Source organism: Cydia pomonella, chromosome 15 (assembly GCF_033807575.1).
Source record: "Cydia pomonella isolate Wapato2018A chromosome 15, ilCydPomo1, whole genome shotgun sequence".
NCBI lineage: Eukaryota > Metazoa > Arthropoda > Insecta > Lepidoptera > Tortricidae > Cydia > Cydia pomonella.
In genome coordinates, this window is record NC_084717.1 from 19,555,156 (window position 1) to 19,576,999 (window position 21,844).

The 21,844-nt window shown below is 37.0% G+C and overlaps 1 protein-coding gene across 1 annotated transcript; it reads left to right on the forward strand.

Moving 5' to 3' along the window:
* Window positions 1-8,869: 8,869 nt before the first annotated feature.
* Window positions 8,870-20,677, forward strand: LOC133525435 (ionotropic receptor 75a-like). Its single transcript, XM_061861687.1, has 8 exons — window positions 8,870-9,027; window positions 9,667-9,813; window positions 10,839-11,053; window positions 12,960-13,165; window positions 14,201-14,233; window positions 15,519-15,663; window positions 16,158-16,269; window positions 17,537-20,677. The coding sequence occupies exons 1-8, from the start codon at window positions 8,888-8,890 to the stop codon at window positions 17,757-17,759; spliced, it is 1,221 nt and encodes a 406-aa protein (XP_061717671.1). The 5' UTR covers window positions 8,870-8,887; the 3' UTR covers window positions 17,760-20,677.
* The last annotated feature ends 1,167 nt before the right edge of the window (window positions 20,678-21,844 follow it).

Consider the following 21,844-nt stretch of genomic DNA (forward strand, 5'->3'; position numbering starts at 1 on the left):
TGGGATACAATTCAGCCCTAAGATTTGCAGATGGAAACAACCCTATTTCACGATTTATTGGTAAAACAGAAAAACTATCAGATATATTTTGGACATAACTTACAATTTATATATATATTACTTACAAGCATAGAAACTTTATGGAGCAACACTCATAATAGAGGGTTCAGTATCTTCATACAATACAAATAGTATTCTATACAATCGTGATATAACAGAGCTTGCTGAGTTGCCTAAGTAAGGTGCGAGATTGAAAAGCTTGATCATATCACTATTGTATACAATACTTTTTCTACGAGTCATCTCTAAAATAATACTCTTTTCACTACAAAACCTAAATAATTAATGAAAATGGGTAAGTACCTCCGTAGACAACAATTCAAAATTCAAAAATTTATTCTGCAAGTAGACCTCAAGGGCTCTTTTACAAGTCAATACGACATTTATAGTAACATCATATAGTGACATGAAAAATACATAACATTTATAAATACAACAGCCAATACCTGGGTAAACATTACATTATAATAATTTTAAAATAAATAATTACTACAATACAATAGAGATGAATAGTCTCTATGGTTAAAAATACATTAAATCTGGAGATGTAAAAGGTCCCTAATGTCAGAGTCCTAATACTAATAAGATTTGGAGGTGTAAAGTCTCTCCAAGTGTCTAAATAAAATTTATACTAAATAAATAAATCGCGTCTGAATTGTTAAGCTAGCAGTCCCATAAACTTATGCTATAGAATACATATACCAAGTCAAGTATATTATACAATATTACAGAGACGTGTAGACCCACTAGGCCAGACCGGAAGTCAAATATACATGGTATAGCTAGCAAAATATTTCATTTTAACTATAAAGTTCCATATCTACACAGTTTTATTATTATTTAAGTCAAGATATAGCACTGGCAGGCACTAAGATAAGTTTTAAACGCACTTTAAACAAATATAGGCTTTTGTATCTTTTGACTTTTATATATCTCTTAAAGTCTAACTTCCATTATGTAAGACAACTTTGGGACTTTCATGTTTGAATGAGTTTTGTGTGAAAACACTTGTAGATAAACAAGATTTATCGTACTTTGGAACACGCCTGTATTTCATTTTTACAAGCTTTTCATAACTTGCCCCGTCAGTTAGGGTGGGTCAAATGTTGGAAGCTAAGTTTGACCTACTTTATTATTTTAATACTCATATAATTTTTTTTTATAAAACAAACACATGTATTGAATGTTTTTTTTCTTAAAGGCACACAAATTTTTACAATGTATAATAATAAAAAACCGGCCAAGAGCATGTCGGGCCACGCTCAGTGTAGGGTTCCGTAGTTACTCTTCCGTCACAATAAGCTAAACTGGAGCTTAAAGTATAGTAAATTGTTAACCAAGGGATGAAACGGTACCTTTCACGCGAGTTAAACAAATAGGCAAATTTGCATAATCAGTACCTAATTAAAGTAAGTATTTTTACTATGAAGGGGAAACTTTTTGCGATAACTCAAAAACAGCTAAACTGATCATGTCCGCTATAGTTTTCATTTAATGTCTTTCTTAAGCTCTACTTCCACGATTTTTTTCATAATTTTTGGACCTATGGTTCAAAAGTTAGAGGGGGGGGGGGACACAATTTTGTTTTCTTTCGGAGCGATTATCTCCGAATATATTCACTTTATCAAAAAATGTTTGTTGAAGACCCCTATTAGTTTTGAAAGACCTTTCCAAAGATAACCCACACTGTAGGGTTGAAGCAAAAAAAAAAAATCACCCCCACTTTACGTGTAGGGGAGGTACCCTAAAAAAAATTAAATTTTTAGATTTTATTGTACGACTTTGTCGGCTTTATTGATATATGTATCCATGCCGAATTTTAGCTTTCTAGCACTAACGACCACGGAGCAAAGCCTCGGACAGACAGACAGACAGACAGACGGACATGGAGAAACTATAAGGGTTCCTAGTTGACTACGGAACCCTAAAAAGGTAGGTATTATATAATAATGCTATCCAAAATAAGCATGCACAACTAGATAAAATTACAACGAGCAATCATTATCCTTCTGACGTCTTAGCTCCGTTGTATGACAAGGTGGTACTCGTAAAAAAAAATGCAAATTGTGATCGTGTGCTTGCCCAGCCATCTGCCCGCCATGACACATCCCAACGGAGTGTCAACTTGTAGGTAGCTTGCAAACCACATTTATTGTGTAAACGTCACAATTCTAAAATAATAAAAAATATCCTAAAACTACACTAAATAACATAAATAATGTTAACATGTCAAATTGCTTATTTCATTTCCCTTTAACGTTAAAACAACACTAATATTGTTAGCCATTAAAAATCCTCCAAATCAAATTATACCATAATCAACTCAATTGAAGTGATAATCACGTTAAACTGAACTCGACAATTCGAAATTTCCGGTGATTTATGCCGTACTAATGACCATTATTACCTTAATATTACCTTCGTTTGATCAGTTTACAATGGAGGTTTTTTGGCAGGCATTCTCAAGGTTTTACATCTTTTTATTATCTGTTTACGTTATTAAATTACTGGATGGGGAAAATATATTTAAAAAACCGGCCAAGAGCATGTCGGTCCACGCTCAGTGTAGGATTCTGTAGTTACTCTTCCGTCACAAAAAGCTAAACTGGAGCTTAAAGTATGGTAGATTGTTAACCAAGGGATGAACTGTGGGTGTACGTCTTTTAACTATGAAGGGGAAACTTTTTGCGATAGCACAAAAACAGCTAAACTGATCATATCCGCTATAGTTTTCATTTAATATCTTACTTAAGCTCTACTTCCAAGACTTACTTTTTTCATATCTTTTGGACCTATGGTTCAAAAGTTAGAGGGGGGGGGGACACATTTCTTTTTTTCTTTTGGAGCAATTATCTCCAAATACATTCACTTTATCAAGAAATGTTTGTTGAAGATCTCTATTAGTTTTGAAAGACCTTTCCAACGCTATCCCACACTGTAGGGTTGAACTAAAAAAAAAACTTCACCCCCAATTTACGTGTAGGGGAGGTACCCTAAAAAAAAAAAAATTTTTAGATTTTATTGTACGACTTTGTCGGCTTTATTGATTTATATATCCATGCCAAATTTCAACTTTCTAGCACTAACGACCACGGAGCAAAGCCTCGGACAGACAGACAGACAGACAGACATGGCGAAACTATAAGGGTTCCTAGTTGACTACGGAACCCTAAAAACAAGATACATACATACACAAATTGCTGTCTTAGCAAAAATATTGTGTGTACATTAATTAGGTCTTATTAAATCTCGGGCCTGTCTTTATAAAACTGTATTGCGACTCGTTTTTTAACTTTGGCCCTTAAGTTTTAAGAACCCTCTGTAAGTACCTGTTGCACAAAATACTATTGCAACTGTTTCCACATACGATAAAAGTTTACTGGAACACATGAGTAGATAATACGTTTCAAGTGAGTACACAACAGTGGGCCAAGAATCCAAGATGGCAGACAATGCGAACTAGTTTCCTGGAATCTTTAATGACATGGAAGCCTTCGACGATTATTGGATTCATATTACTTGCCAAGCTTACGCTTCAGGCGATTTGAAAGCTCAGATATATGTTATTATATAGAAGGGCAAAAAAGCGGATGAATTGCCTGAAGGTAAGCGATTACCGCCGCCCATGGACACCTGCAACACCAGAGGGGTTGTTAGTGCGCTGCCGGCCTAAGATGGGAGTACGCTCTCTTCTTGAAGGTTTGAAGGTCGTATCGGTCCCGAAATACCGCAGGCGACAGTTTATTCCGCAGTTTAGCTGTGCGAGGCAGAAAGTTTCTGGAGAAACGCACAGTCGAGGACTGCCAACCATTTAAGTGGTGAAGATGGAAATGTTGTCGCGTAGGGCGATGTCTAGGGATTGTGTAGGTAGAGAATTATATTCGTCTACCTTAAGGTACAGTAGGTTACAGCAGGTAGGTTCAAAAAACGGATTCTAAGAAGTCGTAGCGCTTTTTGGACCACAATACGGTTGCCATAAATTTAATTAGCAATTTTGAGGCATCTTCGAGGGCAAGTATCGATTCGAATCCTGAGTTTTTGACTTTAGCTCGATAAAAAAAATCACGAACATAGCTCTAAAATGCACTTAGTGCGATAAGGACAACTTAAAATTCAAAATTAAAAAAATATTCTGCAATCAGGCCTCAAGGGCTCTTTTACAAGTCAAACAACATTTATAGTAACATCATATAGTGACATGAAAAATACATAACAACATTTATAAATACAACATCCAATACCTGGGTAAACATTACATTATAATTACACGCGAACTAGGCCGTCGTCTCAGGCAAAAGGGGGAGGGTCCCCGCTCCGAGTCGTTCCTAGTGCAAAGGTGTCCATGGTAATTCAGCGTGGAAATGCTGCGAGTATCATGGGCGCCTTTGCACCCGGGACGGTGGGGAGCGGTTTGTTTGTGTAAATTTTAAGTTTTAATAATATAATAATATGTTTTTGATCAAATAATAATACCGATGGATAATATTTTATGGAAATAAATATTATAATGATCTTAAAATAAATAATTATTACAATACAACACAGATGTTTAGTCTCTATGGTAATAATCTGGAGATGTAAAATATCCCCAATGTCAGAGTACTAATACTCATAAGATTTGGAGGTGTAAAGTATCTCCAAGTGTCAAAATGAAATTTATACTAAGCAAATAAATCGCCTCCAGACTGTTAAGCTAGCAGTTTCATAAAGTAATGCTACAGAATCTTAATATTTAGAGGAACACTATTTTGGCGAAAATACGAGTGACTCGGACTAACACAAAAACATGTAATGAGTACTGGAGGAGCGATGTCGGAGCAGGAACGCAGCGTAGCGAGTGAGAGGGACAGCGTGAACTTGTTTTTTAAATATTATATCTCTAAAATGTGTGACTTGGACGGCACGATAACGTGTACTGCTGCTAGTAAATTATATTTGTTGTTTTGGATTTGGATAGGAAGTATAATATACAATATTACAGAGACGAATAGTCTTCAACTGCAGCTTAGGCGAAAAAACTTAACCAATTGTAACGAAATTTTGGGAACGGAATGATAAAGAAATTATTCGTGTCTTACCATTTTGATTTTTGCGTTTATTGTTGCCGATTTTGTATGTTAGACGTCTGTTTACGGCGTTTTTTTTGCCGTTTTTAGCGCTGTTTGAACTATCCTAGTTCTTATAAAAACCAGAATATCAAAAAAAGCAAAACGTACACACACAGGGACTGGTATTACTGAACTCATATAAAAAATAATATTCATGTAGGGCTAAAATCCAGAGCGCAAAATATCGAGTACGTTTGTACGAAAAAAATACCACTAAAGTTTCCTCTTAAGTGATTAGAGAATTGTAGATACTTTTGATGCGTTGTCTGACCCGCTACTTTTGACGCTGACCTACGCTTCGATAAGAATTAGGGAAAGCGGTAAATTATTTCCCCTTGTTCTAACAAGCGTTAAACACAATATTTACGCGAATGAAACAAAATTGGTCTACTGACATACAAATTGCTTTAACGAAGTGTTTTAAGTTATCTTAATGCAGTGTCAATATTTGAAGCTCCTTACACCAAAGTTTGGAAACAGATGGTCTTTCACACACTACAACCGAGTAAGGAAAAACGTAGGCTACTTTTATATATTTTTTACTTTGGTATAGGGTAAAATGGGGCTTTAATTGCAGGACTCGATTCTACTCGCTACACTGAGCTGCTTTTATTATGGGACTCACCTCGAAATGGCGTAAAAAATGTTGGTTTTTTGGCTGATCAGATATCGATGTTTTCTATAGAAAAGTCAAATTTTTATTCGCGATTTCGGGGTTGGACCCATAGTAAAAGTATCTCGATTTAGCGAGTAGATTTGAGCCCTGAATTTAAATTGAAATTGAAATTGAACTATTTATTTCAGGTATTATACCCATATATGTTATTTAGTTACAAATTTTCTTTAAGACTATGTTAGTAACTTAGTATCCACAGTATAATTATTACATTAATTTTAAATAAATAATCAGTCACAAATAAATAAATAAATTAAAATTGTTATTAAATAATGAACTAGTATATACCTAATATATAAATTAAATTAATATCACAATTAAAATCAAGTTCAAATGAAAATTTAAAACCCCATGGTGGGAAGCAAACTGTACTTTTCACATATAAAACAGTTGTGGAGCACAATTACTCAGTGGGAAGTCAAGTAAACACAATTTACAGTACAGATAATACAAATACTAGTATCTCAAACTTGCATTAAAATGTTGACATGACTTACTTCAAATTAGGTCCGGAAATATTACATATCAGGTGCGATGCGTTAAGATGATATGTAAGGGAATTTCATACCAGCCTTACACACCTAGGCCTGTAAGGCAACCTTCTTTTGTTTTTAAACGTCAAATTATGACACGTCTTGGCCGTGATTCAACCATAAAACAAAATAGAAAAAATCTGCCGTTATGCTATTTTTTCTTTTTTGTGATTGTTTATTATTATTTCAGGGTTTCCTAGAGGGGAACGAAAATTTGATTATTTTTCGCTACGACGCACGTCATGCAGAAATATTTATAGGGCGTCGTAGCGCAAAAATAATCAAATTTTCGTTCCCTTTTTGATAACCCTTAAAAAAATAAAAAAAAAACCCAAAAAAAGAAATGAACAAAAAAGAAAGAAAGAAATAGAGTAATAGCGTGCGTCGTAGTGAACAAAAGAACACCATTTTTGTTACCCTTCAATACCCCACACACTGAATAACCTACCACTTTAGGACATGAAACAATCATCTCATCCTCTTATATTTATTATTATTTCATTGCAAGTTTGAAAAAAGCACTATACAAAACTCGGCGAGAAACGGGGTTGCTGGCAGCGTATCCCTATCCGACCTCGCTACGCTAGGCCGTCTATATCTACTTGGCCTGCAACCCTTCGTTTCCCTGCCTCTATAGTAAATATAGTAATGTACTATAACATACATACATATAGTCACGCCTATCGGAGGGGTAGGCAGAGACCACGGCTTTCCACTTGCTATGATCCTGGCATACCTCTTTCGCTTCCTGCACTTTCATAACATTACCCATACACGCTCGCCGGTTTATGATGCTATTGAGTGCTTTTCTACATGATGGCCCAGCGTAGGCCAGTCCTAGGGACGCATTTATGCGTTAGAGGGAGCAAGTGATATTTCTATCTCATTTCACCGCATAGCTGCGTCCCTTGGACTGGCCTACGCTGGGCCATCGTGTAGAGGAGCCCTAAGAGCCCATCAACGTGCTCACTAGCGCCACTGCTAAATACTTGTGATTATTTCAATTTACCGATAGATATTTAAAAAAGGGGGCCGCTACGTACTGTATTTTGTATTTAAGTACCTTTTGAATACATCATAATAGTTTTTAAGTTGCTGGATTCGTCAATTTAGGCGTCCAAAGTTAAAACGGCCGTTTTTGTTTTGAGTTCATAGATCGACGAATCCAGCAACATAATAACTAGTTTGATGTATTCAGAAGGTACTTAAATACAAAATACAGTACGTAGCGGCCCCCTTTTATAAATATCTATCGTTAAATTTAAACCATCACAATGATTTTCCAATGGCGCTAGTGAGCACGTTGATGGGCTTTTAAAGGTAGCGTAAACATATTTCATTTAACTTACTTTTCTTTTTTTACTTTGCTCAAATTGAGCAAGAACAAGTTTCATTTTACTGAGTAAATTGCTTAAGTAACAGTCGTGTTGAAGTTCAAAGATCCTTTCAAATTAAAGAGTTACTTAAATTGTAAGTCCTAATTGACTATAAGTAACAATATAAGATGTTATTTAAATAATAAATAAATATTATAGGACATTATTACACAAATTGACTAAGTCCCACAGTAAGCTCAATAAGGCTGGTGTTGAGGGTACTTAGACAACCATATATATAATATATAAATATTTATAAATACTTAAATAACTAGAGAAAACACCAATGACTCAGGAACAAATATCCATGCTCATAACACGAATAAATGCCCTTACCAGGATTTGAACCCGGGACCATCAGCTTCGTAGGCAGGGTCACTACCCACTAGGTCAAACCGGTCGTTATTTCAATTCAATTCAATTCAATTCATTTATTTGCCTCATAATACGTCTTACAAGATGTTACAGTAATTTGTAGTTATTGTACCAGTATCAGTCAAATTTTTGACATGCAAATATTAAACTATACACATTTTTACATTATACAAATATTACATTACGAGTTATGTCAACATACAATATTACATCAAAAACTGAAATAATTACAATGTCATAGTCATAGAAAGAAATATAATAACAATTGATGTTTGTTTAATAAGTTACATGTCAAATGTAGTAGAATTCAAGTATTCGTTTACAGTGTAAAAACAGTAAGTCAATGGCCATTTTTTTAAGGAAGTTTTGAATAGCCTGCCTTGGAGACTTTTCATTTATATTGCACATTAAAAAAAAATCTTACTTATTTTTTAAGCACTGAATTTATAAAAGATTTGTCTTGGCTAGTTTTTACCTATAGACTATTATATTTGTCTATGTTACTTTTCTAAAATTTAGTTTGTTGGTGAAAACAAGCAAAGTCAAATCCTTTATAATTTCAGGATTTTCTACACAGCACAGAACTTAGCACCCATAAAGATCTCAATTCTTTTGTCGGCGAGTCAATGACCGACACATATTTTTAATACTTACTGAACTTTCTTTTTTCACATTTATGTTTTTGTTGGGATATTAGTATCATATTAGAATGAGGTTTAATAACTAAAACTCGAATTTAGGTACATTAAACTAAGTCTGATGGAGGAAGAAACATTCACCGTGGCGTCCACACCGGACTGCATGACGGTACTCCAAGACGAACGCAACGATCCCCTGTGGCGGGAGACGCAAGTTGGCTGCAAGGTTCTTCTGCTGCTGCAAGAGATTCACAAGTTCAAGTAATTATCGTAAAATCTTTGAGAGTGTAGTGCGTGAAACGTATTTCGGCATAACTTTGCGATAAGGGCCATCTCACTCTAGCGTCTTTTGAGTGTCGGCGTCCTGTCAGCGCTATGGAAAATGGCGTCGTTGCGCATTTGCGGCAACGTTGCCTCGAGCAGCAGCCATAGAGTTGACTAGACGCCGACGCTTGGGACACGTTAGTGTGGGATGATACATTAACTTATTCCGATATTAATTGAATAACGTCGCATTGCTTTTGAATCTCAGAGTTATTTAAAAATTGTTTATTAGTTAATTGGAATACAAAGTAACAGCTGTAAAAAGTTTCAAGGAATCAATCCAAGAGAAATTCTCACCTCAGAGTAGCAATGTACGTAAACATTAAACGAAACAACTTTCTAACTGGAAACTTGCATGAGAATTTTCTCATGAAAGTTATCAGAAATTCTCGGAAATTTTGAGTATGTTCTTTAAGTTCTGTTCTGCATCTTGTACATTGCTGCTTCAGAAGAGAGGCCTAAACGGAGCAAAACATGCAATTAAATAACACTGGCACAGTCTGGGCTAACATGATTTGCAAAATCATTAATTCTGTGCTTCCTGTAGTTTTGTGGTTTCTGCTCAATTTTTTTCAGCATTACCTATAGCAAAGGTCCTTATCACTACAACGAGAGGGGCTTTTACGAGTATGTCGACGAAGTGGACATCTATGCCAAGCCTCGGTCCCTTTGGTCTCCAGTCATGGTTAACTACACACCTATTGCTCCTATAATGGATTGGAAGTAAGACCGATTAAGGATAACTCACGCCAGAACGGTCCTGGTCCGGAAGCGTCCGATGCTTGAGTTTACTATACACACAGACAGTACAGTGAGTAGAAAGTATCACGTGATTACCGATTAGCCGTCATAGAAAACGATCGGAAGCTTCGGCCCGGATCTGCACCGTTCTAGCTTCAATCATCCTTTATGGTGTATCATTTCATACTACTACCACCTACTACGTTTGGTTTTTTTGTCACCGATTTGTTATCGTTCCCGGTTTCAATGACAAAATGCCTTGCTTAATGAGTAAAGGTATTTCAATTTCAACCTCGTGACTCAGAGAAGATGGTATCTATTTCCATGAATTTTTGTTACTCGCTATAATTTTTTTATTTGCGGTAGCCTTAAGAAAAAAAGATCAATGTCCTTGTTCACGAAATAAGCTCTTAAGTGGTAAACCAGTCATATCATTCATACGAGAAATTATGGTCTTAACCCCAATCGGTAAGAGATAAAGAACATCAACAAAATTAGAAACAAGTTAAAACTTTCTCCGATGAGCACGTATGTGCCTCGAAAAACCGAACTTTGTTTTTAATGTCCGATCGCACTGTGCAATAATATGGCTCTGCTATAAGTTCCTTAGATTATTGATAAGGATAACCGATGAACTGTGAGTGATCTGTGACATAATTCAGAAACTTTTACTTACAATAATTCTTCAACTAAAAGCTTAAACAAAATGTAGTTTACTTATAACTTTACCAATAACGAAGTAACAGGGGGATCGTAATTGCATTAAATGGCTTCGAGAAAAGAGGGTACGGCTGTGCTTGTATTGTTTGTGTTGCTCGATGCAATTGTTTGTTGTTGTTGCAGATATTTAGATCTCAATTTGCTAATGATAACCACGTCACCTTTTGCCACATGACTTGTATAACAATTCGAACGATATATCCCGCTAGAAAACATGACAACAAATCTCTGAAATGTGAGGCGTTATGGGTACAAGTCTCCCATTTACTTCTGTTCGATATTTCCAGGTTCGGATACATCCTCCGTCACCCTTTCAACATCCAGCACTTCTACAGCCTCGCATTCTCAAAACCAGCGTGGCATTTTATAGTCGCCATGATTTTACTGGTTTCTGTGCTGTTTTATATCCTCAACCGCGCTGAACAGAAGCTGACGGGGGAAAACCTCAAGTGCTACTTTTGGAGTGAGCTGCTGATTGCATTTGGAATAATCTGTCAACATTGTAAGTATGTATTTCTTCAAATTAACCATCGTACTGGGAGACTTCGACACAAGATCGACCGAAGTGGAGGCATACAGTGAGTACAAAAGTGTAAGCCTTGGGAGAGCAGAGGCAAGTGGAGTTCGACGCGAACCATGCCGAGTAAGACCCGACTTGCGGCCACAAACTACAATTTTGTCGCAGGGCTGATCTGCGGTGATTGTGGCCGTATATTCACTGCAAATATAGGCTATGTTAGCCACCTGAGAGCTCACGATCGTCGCTCTCACTAGCCAGTACAAACTCAGTTGTCGATGCCGAAACCGGCAAGGACAGTACAATGACATTTTTTTAATAAATAAATAAACATGATAGGACAAGTAAGGTCAGAAGGCTTGTGTTGTGGGAACTAAGACAACGATGTAAAGGTATACGAGTATAACCATGAGCTCCATCATCCGGCACATGGAGATGGTCGAAAAATCTCTTGAGTAGTTGAAGGATCTTTCATAAGGGCAATTGCACAAAAGATCCCGATGGGTCGAAGTGTATCTGTAAGGGCTCCTGAAACTACAAAATAAGTTAAGATAAGAAAAGATTATTGGCTCTATTGAGCACTGAGGAGGTTTGAACACTTGAACACACGACCTTCACGACGACTTGAACACACGACCCAAAGTAGTAAAAGTAAATAGTTCCTATCCTAGCCAGAAAAGTTACTCAAACAAGACGAATTTAAATTCGCACTATAATATGCCATTCAGACCAGACCTATTTTTCACTCGCTTGAGTAAATTTTGCAAAGAAACTCGAAAAGAAAGTACACAGATACATATATTGGCGCCCGTTAGCTGTAATGCTGTGAAATTGTATTTCAATAAATAAATAATAAATAATAAATATATTTGGGTTTTTTTTTTTTATCTTTATTTAACGAGCTTAGTCTAAAAGACGATAAAAGTTCTCTCTTCTATTTTCCAAAAGTTAAGAAAACAAATATAGATCGTGTCATTCACGAAGACGCGAGCCTTGACTCGTAATGTCATGTCATTAAAGGTTAGATTTGACAAATCCGCGCGTCATCGTGTATGACACGAACTATACAAGCCTAGTTTCTAGTTCTGACTTACGCGGCATTAATCGGCTCTTACGTATGTTTGGGTTGTACAATCGCCATCAGATAAATCAGAGCGGCCATGGTGCTTAAAAATATCTGAACACGCACTCTAGCACCTTGACAATAGAGGCGTGTTCAGATATTTGTGAGCACTTGCCGCTCCGATGTATCTGATGACGTCTTTAGCAAAATTTAAAAAACCGGTAAGTGCGAATCGGACTCGCGCACCGAGGGTTCTGTGCAAACCTGTAGGTATATAAGTAAAAGTTCACCCATCACGATAATCGAGTCATATCAGTTATTAAAAATATTTTTATTATAATTTGTAACTAAATATTTACAATTTTCGCAGTTTTTCCTTTATCTGTGCTACGAGTATAAGACGTAGCTTCGTACCAAATTTCAAGATTCTGAGTTCACGGGAAGTACCCTATAGGTTTAGATTAAGAGTCGAAAATTTGCGGAAATTTGTAGCATAAACGGCTGTATCTTTTGATTGCGTTGGCTTAGAAGTTTGATTTTCTCACAGCTTCAAGGGACAGTAGATTTAAGTATTTGATATAAATTCTAGCTTGATATCTCAAAGTGTTCCTGAGAAAAAGGGTCTTGACAGACAGACAGACGGACGGACGGACAACAAAGTGATGCTATAAGGGTTCCGTTTTATCCTCGAGGTACGGAACCCTAAAAATTAGTTCTGTGTTTTAACATTTATAAAATTAAGTACAAATTCGAGCCAAAATTCGTGTAAGATAGACGTAAATTTGTTAAATTCTACAGTAAATAAATGGAGAATTTATATTTTTCCAGACATTTCAATCAACCCAATGGAATTAACGTCCCGTCGCATCGCGTTCATCAGCTTCTTCACGTTTTCCTACATATTATATTCTTACTATACATCTACCTTGCTCTCTGACTTAGTGTATGACAGAGACAACGAGATGGACTTGGAAACTTTAGCCGAGAGCGATTATGAACATGCTGTGTTGGATTCCGTAACTAGTGTATTCAAGGTACTAATCGTATTAAAAAAAATGCTTCTAAAATTTCGTATTTGTGGTCAAATTATTCGATTACTTTTTTTTATGAAAAATAAATAAAAATAATAATTCAATAATAATGATATATGCGGGGAAGGACCAGAGGGCCTACCGCGAACCACGTTCGACGTGTTGCCTCTCTGTCGCACTTATAATTTCGTACGTAAGTGTGATAGGGAGGCAACACGTCGAACGTGGTTCGCGGTAGACCCTCTGGGCTATAACCACCTTACAGAAAACCGCAGCCAAATAACACTAGACCCTACTCATAGTGTTGTGTTCCTGCCGGTAAGTAAGGTTGCCAGAGCTCAACGAGGAGGGGGGGGGCGGGTTTAGGGTCGGCAACGCGCATGTAACTCCTCTGAAGTTGCAGGCGTACATAGGCTACGGAGACTGCTTACCATCAGGCGGGCCGTATGCTTGTTTGCCACCGACGTAGTATAAAAAAAAAAATAACCGCTAAAATCGGAGTTTGTAAATTTCGAGCATCTATCTCTGTCACTCTAATTACGCCTTAATTGAAGTACTAAAGAAAGAAGAAAGAAAGATTTCCGAAATTTGCGAAATTCGGTGTTCGCGGCAGGCCCTCTGAACTTAATGCACCCTTAGTGTAAGGCCTGAGTGGACGCTCGAGTTGGGCGTGCAGCGTGCATGTTAATCAAATGCAAAGGTATAGGAGCGGCCTTAGTGCACGCTGCTTGTGAGCCCGACGCCACGCTGCACGCCCCGCTGAACGCTCCGCTTCGAGCGTCCACTCAGGCCTTACACTTAAGATTCTGAAGGGCCCACGCCTATGCGTGTATTAGGCCGCGCACTGGACGCACGCGGCGTGCGTGAAAGAAGAAAAAATGTGCCTAAAAGAAGTTACTGATTTTTTTTTAATGCACTAAATTGCAAAAGAAAGGTAATTTTAAAAGGAGAACGCTATTTAAATTACGAGTCACGATCTCGACCCATTTCCATGACATTAGCGTTCTTAAAATTATTCGATATTTTATTTTATTTCAGGTCCTTGTTGAGCAGCTTCGTAATAATAATAAAGTAAGTGAATCTCGCTTTTTGTGGGGGCCGTCTGCCGGAATAGTACCTACATTTTGTATTAATAAATATAATAAGGACATTATTTGACTTGACTAAGTCCCACAGTAAGCTTAATAAGGCTTGTGTTGCCCTCAACACAAGCCTTATTAAGCTTACTGTGTGTGTTTTTAAGTATTTATCTTATACCTTTAAACGAGCAATTCTTGTATATATATATATATGTTTATATATTTCTGTGATCTCGGAAACGGCTCTAACGATTTCGCTGAAATTTGGTATATGGGGGTTTTTGGGGGTATACAATCTATCTAGATTAGTCTTATGTTTGGGAAAACGCGTGTTTTCGAGTTTTCATGCGTTTTTCTTTCGACGCAGAATATGGTCGCTAATTTCGTGTCGCCGGCCACTGTCCGTCTGGTCCAGCGGGTTAAGACGCGGACTGCTAAACGAGTGTTCCGAGTTCGAATCTCGCCCGGTGACTAATTTTTGATTTTTTTTTTAATATGTTCAAGTTTATATATAATTTTTTAATTTTTATTGGGTTAGACAAGTTTAATTTAGTAAAAAAATGTAGTTAAGATTATCACCTATACACCACCATATTACAATAAATAGTTATAATTATAACCGAGCAAAGCTCGGTCGCCCAGGTACTAATTATTTATATATGATATATATCGTTGTCTAAGTACCCTTACTTAGACAACGATATATATAATATATAAATAATTATAAATACTTAAAAAACACCCATGGCTAAGGAACAAATATCCGTGCTCATCACTGAAATAAATGCCCTTAGCAGGATTTGAACCCCGGACCATCTGATTCAAATAGGCAGGGACACTACTCACTACTCACTTGGCCAGACCGGTCGTCAACGGTATTAAGGGCAGTAAACAATAATTTACGAAAAAGTGTTGATTAGATCGAATGATAAATATTTGAAATCGTTATTTTGGACTCCTTTTGTAATATTTCACAGCTAGTATTTTTCTCACGTTGGCTTTCGCTTGCTCGGGTATCAATAAATATTAACACGACGGGTTAACGCTTTACGTTATAAACAAAAACATCACTGACACGCCAAGGCCCCGGGTGAAAGCAAGCTAATGTAAACCTTACTCGAAAGTATGAAGGTTAATTTGGCAGCGTCCGCCATAACCTATAGTAAAGTTTTCCATTGCGCGATGGGCACGACCAGTAACGACGACTTTAGGTGTTCTTGGCGTTCAAAAGGTTAAACAACTTGCCCCCTCGCGAAACAAATAACAATTTATTTCAGATGTTTCCTCAACGTCAAAGCTTTACCGAAAATAAATTGATCAACCATCGTGTAGTAAATATTAGTACGGGTCTCGCCGAGGTCAAGATGAGCAAAACAGCTCTTTTATCTGACTATGTCTCCATACATTCCGGTGTGATACAATGTAAGTAATATTCATTCACGTAGTCCGACAGAAAGCTCAATAAGGCATGTGTTATGGTCACTATTACTTTTCATTGAGGTGATACAGAATACTAGTTTTTACTTGAAAAATAGTAGATTGTGTCACAAGGGAGCAAAATGACATATTTACGGCCTGGTCAACATTAAATCCTGAGCCTAGTGAGAAATTCAAGTCGCCCAAGGTGGAAATAATTTTGCTACCATGTGACACACTGCTTTTACATCACCTAGGAAGAAATTATTATGTCTCAAAATAATATTTAAGCTAAAAAAAAAATAGTATGCATAAAACTAAAAAATATTGTGTCCTAGAACAGAAAAGTGCTGCTTTGATATGCAGGGAAGAAAAGTGCCACTTTGATCCCTCCTAGCAGAGAAGAAAAGCCCTTTTTCGAATAGGTGATGTGAAAACATGTTGTCGATATAAACAGGGTTATGCGGTATTAATACATTATACATTTCTTTTTTTTTCAGGGTTCTCCGAGTCTGAAGTATGTGATCTTATTAAAGTTGATATATTTTCCAACGTTCTCAAATACCTTGTTACTTCCAAAAAATTCAAATACATCGATGAATTCAAAATCAGGTAAAGAACCCCATTTTCAGTGTAGATGTTTTCACTGTGTATTAATTGTTTACTGTTACGATACAATATTCCTGTACAATTATATCAGGCAAGTTTTCTTATAAAATTTTGAGTTTAAAATTTTTAAAATTTTCTGTACCTAGGCTTACATTATTAGGTATTTATACTATGATAATTAGCTTAAGATAAGATGCTAGGCCTACATGAATAAAGTATAGAGAAGACCGGGCCAAGACGGGATACCTAAGGAAAAAACTCACATATAAGGAAAATTAAACCTTCTACCTGTAAGTGAAGTTCCATTTGTATTGTACGATATGCCTAGCCCGAGACATATATATAGCTTCATTTGAAAATTATGTGCTCATTATCCTCTATAGTCCAGGCTTCTCAGTAAGAGTACAAAACTAAGAATCTATAAAACCGTCATTCGGCCTATTCTCATGTACGGCTGTGAGGCCTGGACACTAACTCAAAAAGAGGAAAGTCAGCTCCTGATAGCTGAAAGAAAAGTGGTCAGGAAGATCCTGGGACCTGTCCGAAGTAACGACGGCTCCTGGAGGATCCGGAAAAATGCCGAGATCGAAGAGGTGGCCGAGCCCAATATCATCGGCATAACTAAATCCCACAGACTTCGCTGGCTCGGTCACCTACTCAGAATGGGGGAGAATCGCGTAGTCAAGGAAGCGTACTTGGGGCGACCAACCGGCCGTCGACCGATCGGGCGCCCCAGGTACCGCTGGTGTGATGTCGTGGAGGCGGACCTGCGTCGGCTGAATGCCAATTCATGGCAAGAAACCGCGCTGGATCGGGACAGGTGGCGTTCTCTCGTTTCGGAGGCCAAGATTCTTTTTGGATCGCTGAGCCAAAGCAGTTAGTTAGTTATCCTCTATAGTCATGTACTATTATTGGATATCTGAATTGTGTTGATTATTTTTATATTTTATAGAATAGAATAGAATATTTTTTATTCGTAGACACAAACAAGACACATATATATTACTTGAATTTGATAATTATGACTTTTATGACATATTATAATAATGATTTAATTTAATTTATTAGATATTTTGACTTGCTTTGATTATTTTTATATTGTTTTATTTTATTGTAAGTACTTGAATTTGCTAATTATTATTAAATGTAATTATATGTATTACCCTTTTGATATGTAAAATTTGTAATTTTATCAATACAGGAATATGAATATGCCTCGCCGTAAATATGTCATTTTGCTCCCTTCCGACACAATATTTATTTTCAACAGCACACTGCGGGCCTATGAAGCCGGCGTGCTACAGCGTTTGCTCTCGCCGCACCCGATCCAACATTTCAGTCCAACTTGCGTTAGCTCGCACTTCCAAGCGGACATCGGGCTCGTCAGAAAACCGTTCATCTTACTGGCGTTAGGCTACGTGCTGTGCGGATTCATATTGTTAGTTGAAAGAGTGTATTATAATAGGTATAAGGTTTGGCCGTATGTGAACTAAAATAAATAAAAAATAAAAAACAAATTTTAAATTTTTTCATATTTTTTTTGAGATCTTTGATCAGTTGATAACGCTCATGTGATATTTATTGATATGATGTCCATAGGCTACATTAACCAGCTGTATAAAGCAGTATGTATAGACTTACAGTATGGATAAAAATAATGGGCGCTCGAGGGAAAATGCCTTAAAACCTTAAGCTAGCTCATTTTACTTAAAGGACACATTATTTTTAACCACACCAACTGGTAAAGGCCGTCTTGATTGTTCAAAATCTAATGAGAAAGTTGCATTTTATCCACATGTGGGGCAAACTAATCAGATGCAAATTTTTAGTTTTTTCCTTATGTTAGCTGGTAGAATTGACTTTAAAATTATGATTTTAAATGATACATTTTGTATTACGTTTGATTTTTGGCGTTTGGATTTGATTTGGCTTGATTTTTTAGGCATTTCAAAAATAGTGTGAAATTTAGTTTTTAAGATATACATAATTACTGTGTGTATGTACGTTAGTCTGTAAGGTATATATGTAAGTATAGGTCTTAGTTGCCAGATAATAAATGATTTATGATTTACTTTTATTGTGTAATTTTACAAGCATTTATTTCACTTGCAATGTAACTATGTATGTTTGTGCGGGTCAAATCTTGCATGTTAAATTTGACCCACTTTCCGATTTTTGATGAAGCTGAAAATTGGCATACAATATGTAAGTCAGGTCAGTTTAGTTTATTTCGGATATTTCCATAGCGTCATGTCTTACGGGATTTTATTATGGGGCAAAGCCGCTGACATAAATGTACCTAATCTTTGTTTTGCAGAAACATTCTATACGTAATATATACAACCTAGGAACACGAGTGTATTTTAGAGATACATTTAAAGCAATTAACATTCTCACTGTTGCTGCCCAATATATTTTAGAAAAAATATTGTATGTAAGGAAAACTATGGACATGTTTAAATTGAATAGTGACATACACAATTTTAATACTAGAAAAAGAATAAACTAGCGATTCCAGGTTTCCGCTTACAAAGAGTAAACATGCCATTTATGGGGAACGGTGTGCGGTTTTATAATAAGTTACCAAGTAATATGTTGAAATTGTCAATAAATAAATTCAAGACTATTGTGAAACGACAGCTTTTACAAAAAGATTATTATACTGTTAGTGAATTCATAGAAAATAAAAATGCATTAAATTAAATTAACTATAATTGTTTACTTATGTTAAAATAGAATATATACCTAGCTGAAAGTTGACATGTAAAAGAGCTAGCATAAGCCTATTTACAAAATGAACATTTTGATTTTGATTTTGAGGTGACAATGCAATATTATGGTACCATCGAGCTCATCTGATGATAGAGACAGGAGGCGGTCATGGGAACTCAGTGATAAAACAACGTAATGTAATTGTGTTTAGGTTTGTGAGAATTGTGTCGACAAGTGTTATTTGCATGTTGAAAAAAAAAGTACAGACAGCGATAAAAGTATGTACCAAAAGTTAAATTTTGAAAACAAAAACTTAATTTGTTCTTAATTTTTTTTTTGTACCGAATGCATCATGACAAAGTATAGTTTATGTTAAATATTCATTTTATTGTACAGCACAACAAAAATAGGGACACCTGATAAGTAAGCGAGAGAAAAAAACAAAACTTAGAAGGCTCCACTTAAATAAACTCACAACTGAACATTTTGCAACAAGTTCAAACATTTGAAGAGTTTATTTCTATTGTAAATATTCTTGGGAAACTCTACAGCGATCGGGAAAGTACGGCAAAGTATTTCTCAATGTTTACCGAGGGACCGCGAATCACGTTCAACGTGTTACCTTTCTGTCTCACTTGTGAATTCGTGCACATTGACATATATCTAAGGACAGGCCTTACGGGCACTAAGAATGGCGCTAGTTCAGTGGTGTCACGAATTCGAGCCAATCGTGCTGTCTAACACTAGTTGCGACCTATCGCGCGCGTGATGCGAACTCATCAACCAATCGCGTTGTGCCGTTAAGTTAAACTGCATGATTGGCTCGAATTCGTGTGCGTGACACCGCTGTACGGACCCCATTCTCATTGCCCGTAAGGCCCGTCCTTAGATATACTCGTATATGTCAATGTTCGTGCATAAGGAGGCAACGCGTCGAAGGCAGTTCATAGTAGGACCTCTGAAATCAACAACAAAGATTTAACTGACTTTAAAACGGAGTACGGCTTGAAGCTTGAAGACCTACCACGAAATACGAAAATCGAAATCTCGTTATTTGCCTCTCTATCACTCTTGCATGGAGCAGTAGAGAGGCAGCTATCGAAATTTCGATTTACGTGTTTCGCGGTAGGCCATCTGTTTTGTGTTGAGAGTGATTCTTGAAGAACATTAACGGGCCGATTCGAAGTTTAAGATATGTCAAATATTTGCTAAAGATACGATATGAATTAGATATGTCAGTGTCAAAAGTGGCGTTACATATCATAACTAGATATGCCCACTATATAGATGGGACGTGCGGCAAAGCACTTCACTATTCGTAAAAATAATGTTTTAAGATCAATCGCGGCATATCATATTTCGTCAACAATATTGTTTTTCTTCCTATTTGTATTTTAATCTCACCTGCTGACTCTTTCCTTACATGTTTACTTTAGTTTTGTATTGATTGTTTTTTTCTCATAGTTGCCCTGGAAACCAGCGCCATGGCTAAGGATTATGGAAGGTAGAGTTAAGGAACGCAATCTCCATAGGCAGAACTTATGCAAAAGTGTCCAGCCGTCAGCTATAAATAATAGTTCCAAATCTCTCCAGAGTAGCGCTAGAGTAGCTAAGAACCTAGGCGTTATTGACGGAGGGAAGTGCGCTGTCTATGATTTGATTTCTTTTTCAAGTATTCTAGATATTGTAGCGCCACCTATTTTTGGTGACACTTTTTGGTATATGGAGATTCCATTCCTTATCTCCACCTTCCGTACTAAGGATCTTAGTTATTGGCTTATGCTGAGCGGCATCCATTTCGGTGTAATTAGGTTGACCAGATCTAATTTCCAGTTTTACGCGACAAATGCATTGAAAATACGGGATTTGAGTTTAAAATACGGGACACGCCGTTTTTTATTGAAAATCAACATTATTTTCCTTATCACTTTTAGGTTTATGATTCTTTATTCTCACTAAGAATTTGACAATTCACTTACATGAGAACTTAAAGCTACACAAATACATTTATTTTGCATGGAATTAGCGAAAGAACTAAAAACATAGAGGGTATTTAAACATACAGTAATAAACTCACTGGAAAAACATACAGTAATAAACTCACTGGAAATAGAATATCGACTCCACCTGCTAGCTCAGACATTCATCCTAACCTGATCGCCAGCAGGATAGTGGAAACTTCTAGAGCAAAAAGTTTGAAGACAGACACCAGGATGATCCAAAATCAGTTTCGAGCCCTAAAACAAAATTTTACTACGGACCCAAGTCTAGCCGAACCTTTCTCCATAGAAGAAGTTTCGGAAGCAATTAAAAACCTGAAACTGGGAAAGGCGGCTGGTACAGACGGAGTGTACAACGAGTTTCTACTAAACCTGGGCCCAAACTCACGCCGCTGGCTGGCTGCGTTCTTCTCAGACATTTTGTCGTCGAATTCCCTCCCAAAAGCTTTTAAAGAGACCAAAGTCATAGCTCTCCTCAAACCGGGAAAACCTGCGAGTGACGCCTCAAGCTACCGACCCATAGCACTCCTGAGCAGTTGCTATAAGCTCCTAGAAAAGCTGCTGCTAAAGCGCATCGGGCCCCTGATAGAAAACATACTACCACCCGAGCAGGCTGGTTTCAGGGCTGGTAGAAACTGCGCTGATCAAGTGCTAGCCCTCACGTCCCATATTGAGGCAGGTTTCCAGAAGGGGCTTAAAACGGGCATCGCCTTCATCGATCTTACGGCCGCGTATGATACTGTCTGGCGAGAAGGGCTACTATTTAAACTCCTCTCCGTAATCCCAAACATGAAGATCATGAAACTCATTTCAAACATGCTAGCGCAGAGGCTCTTTACCGTTCACCTTGGCAACAAATCAAGCCG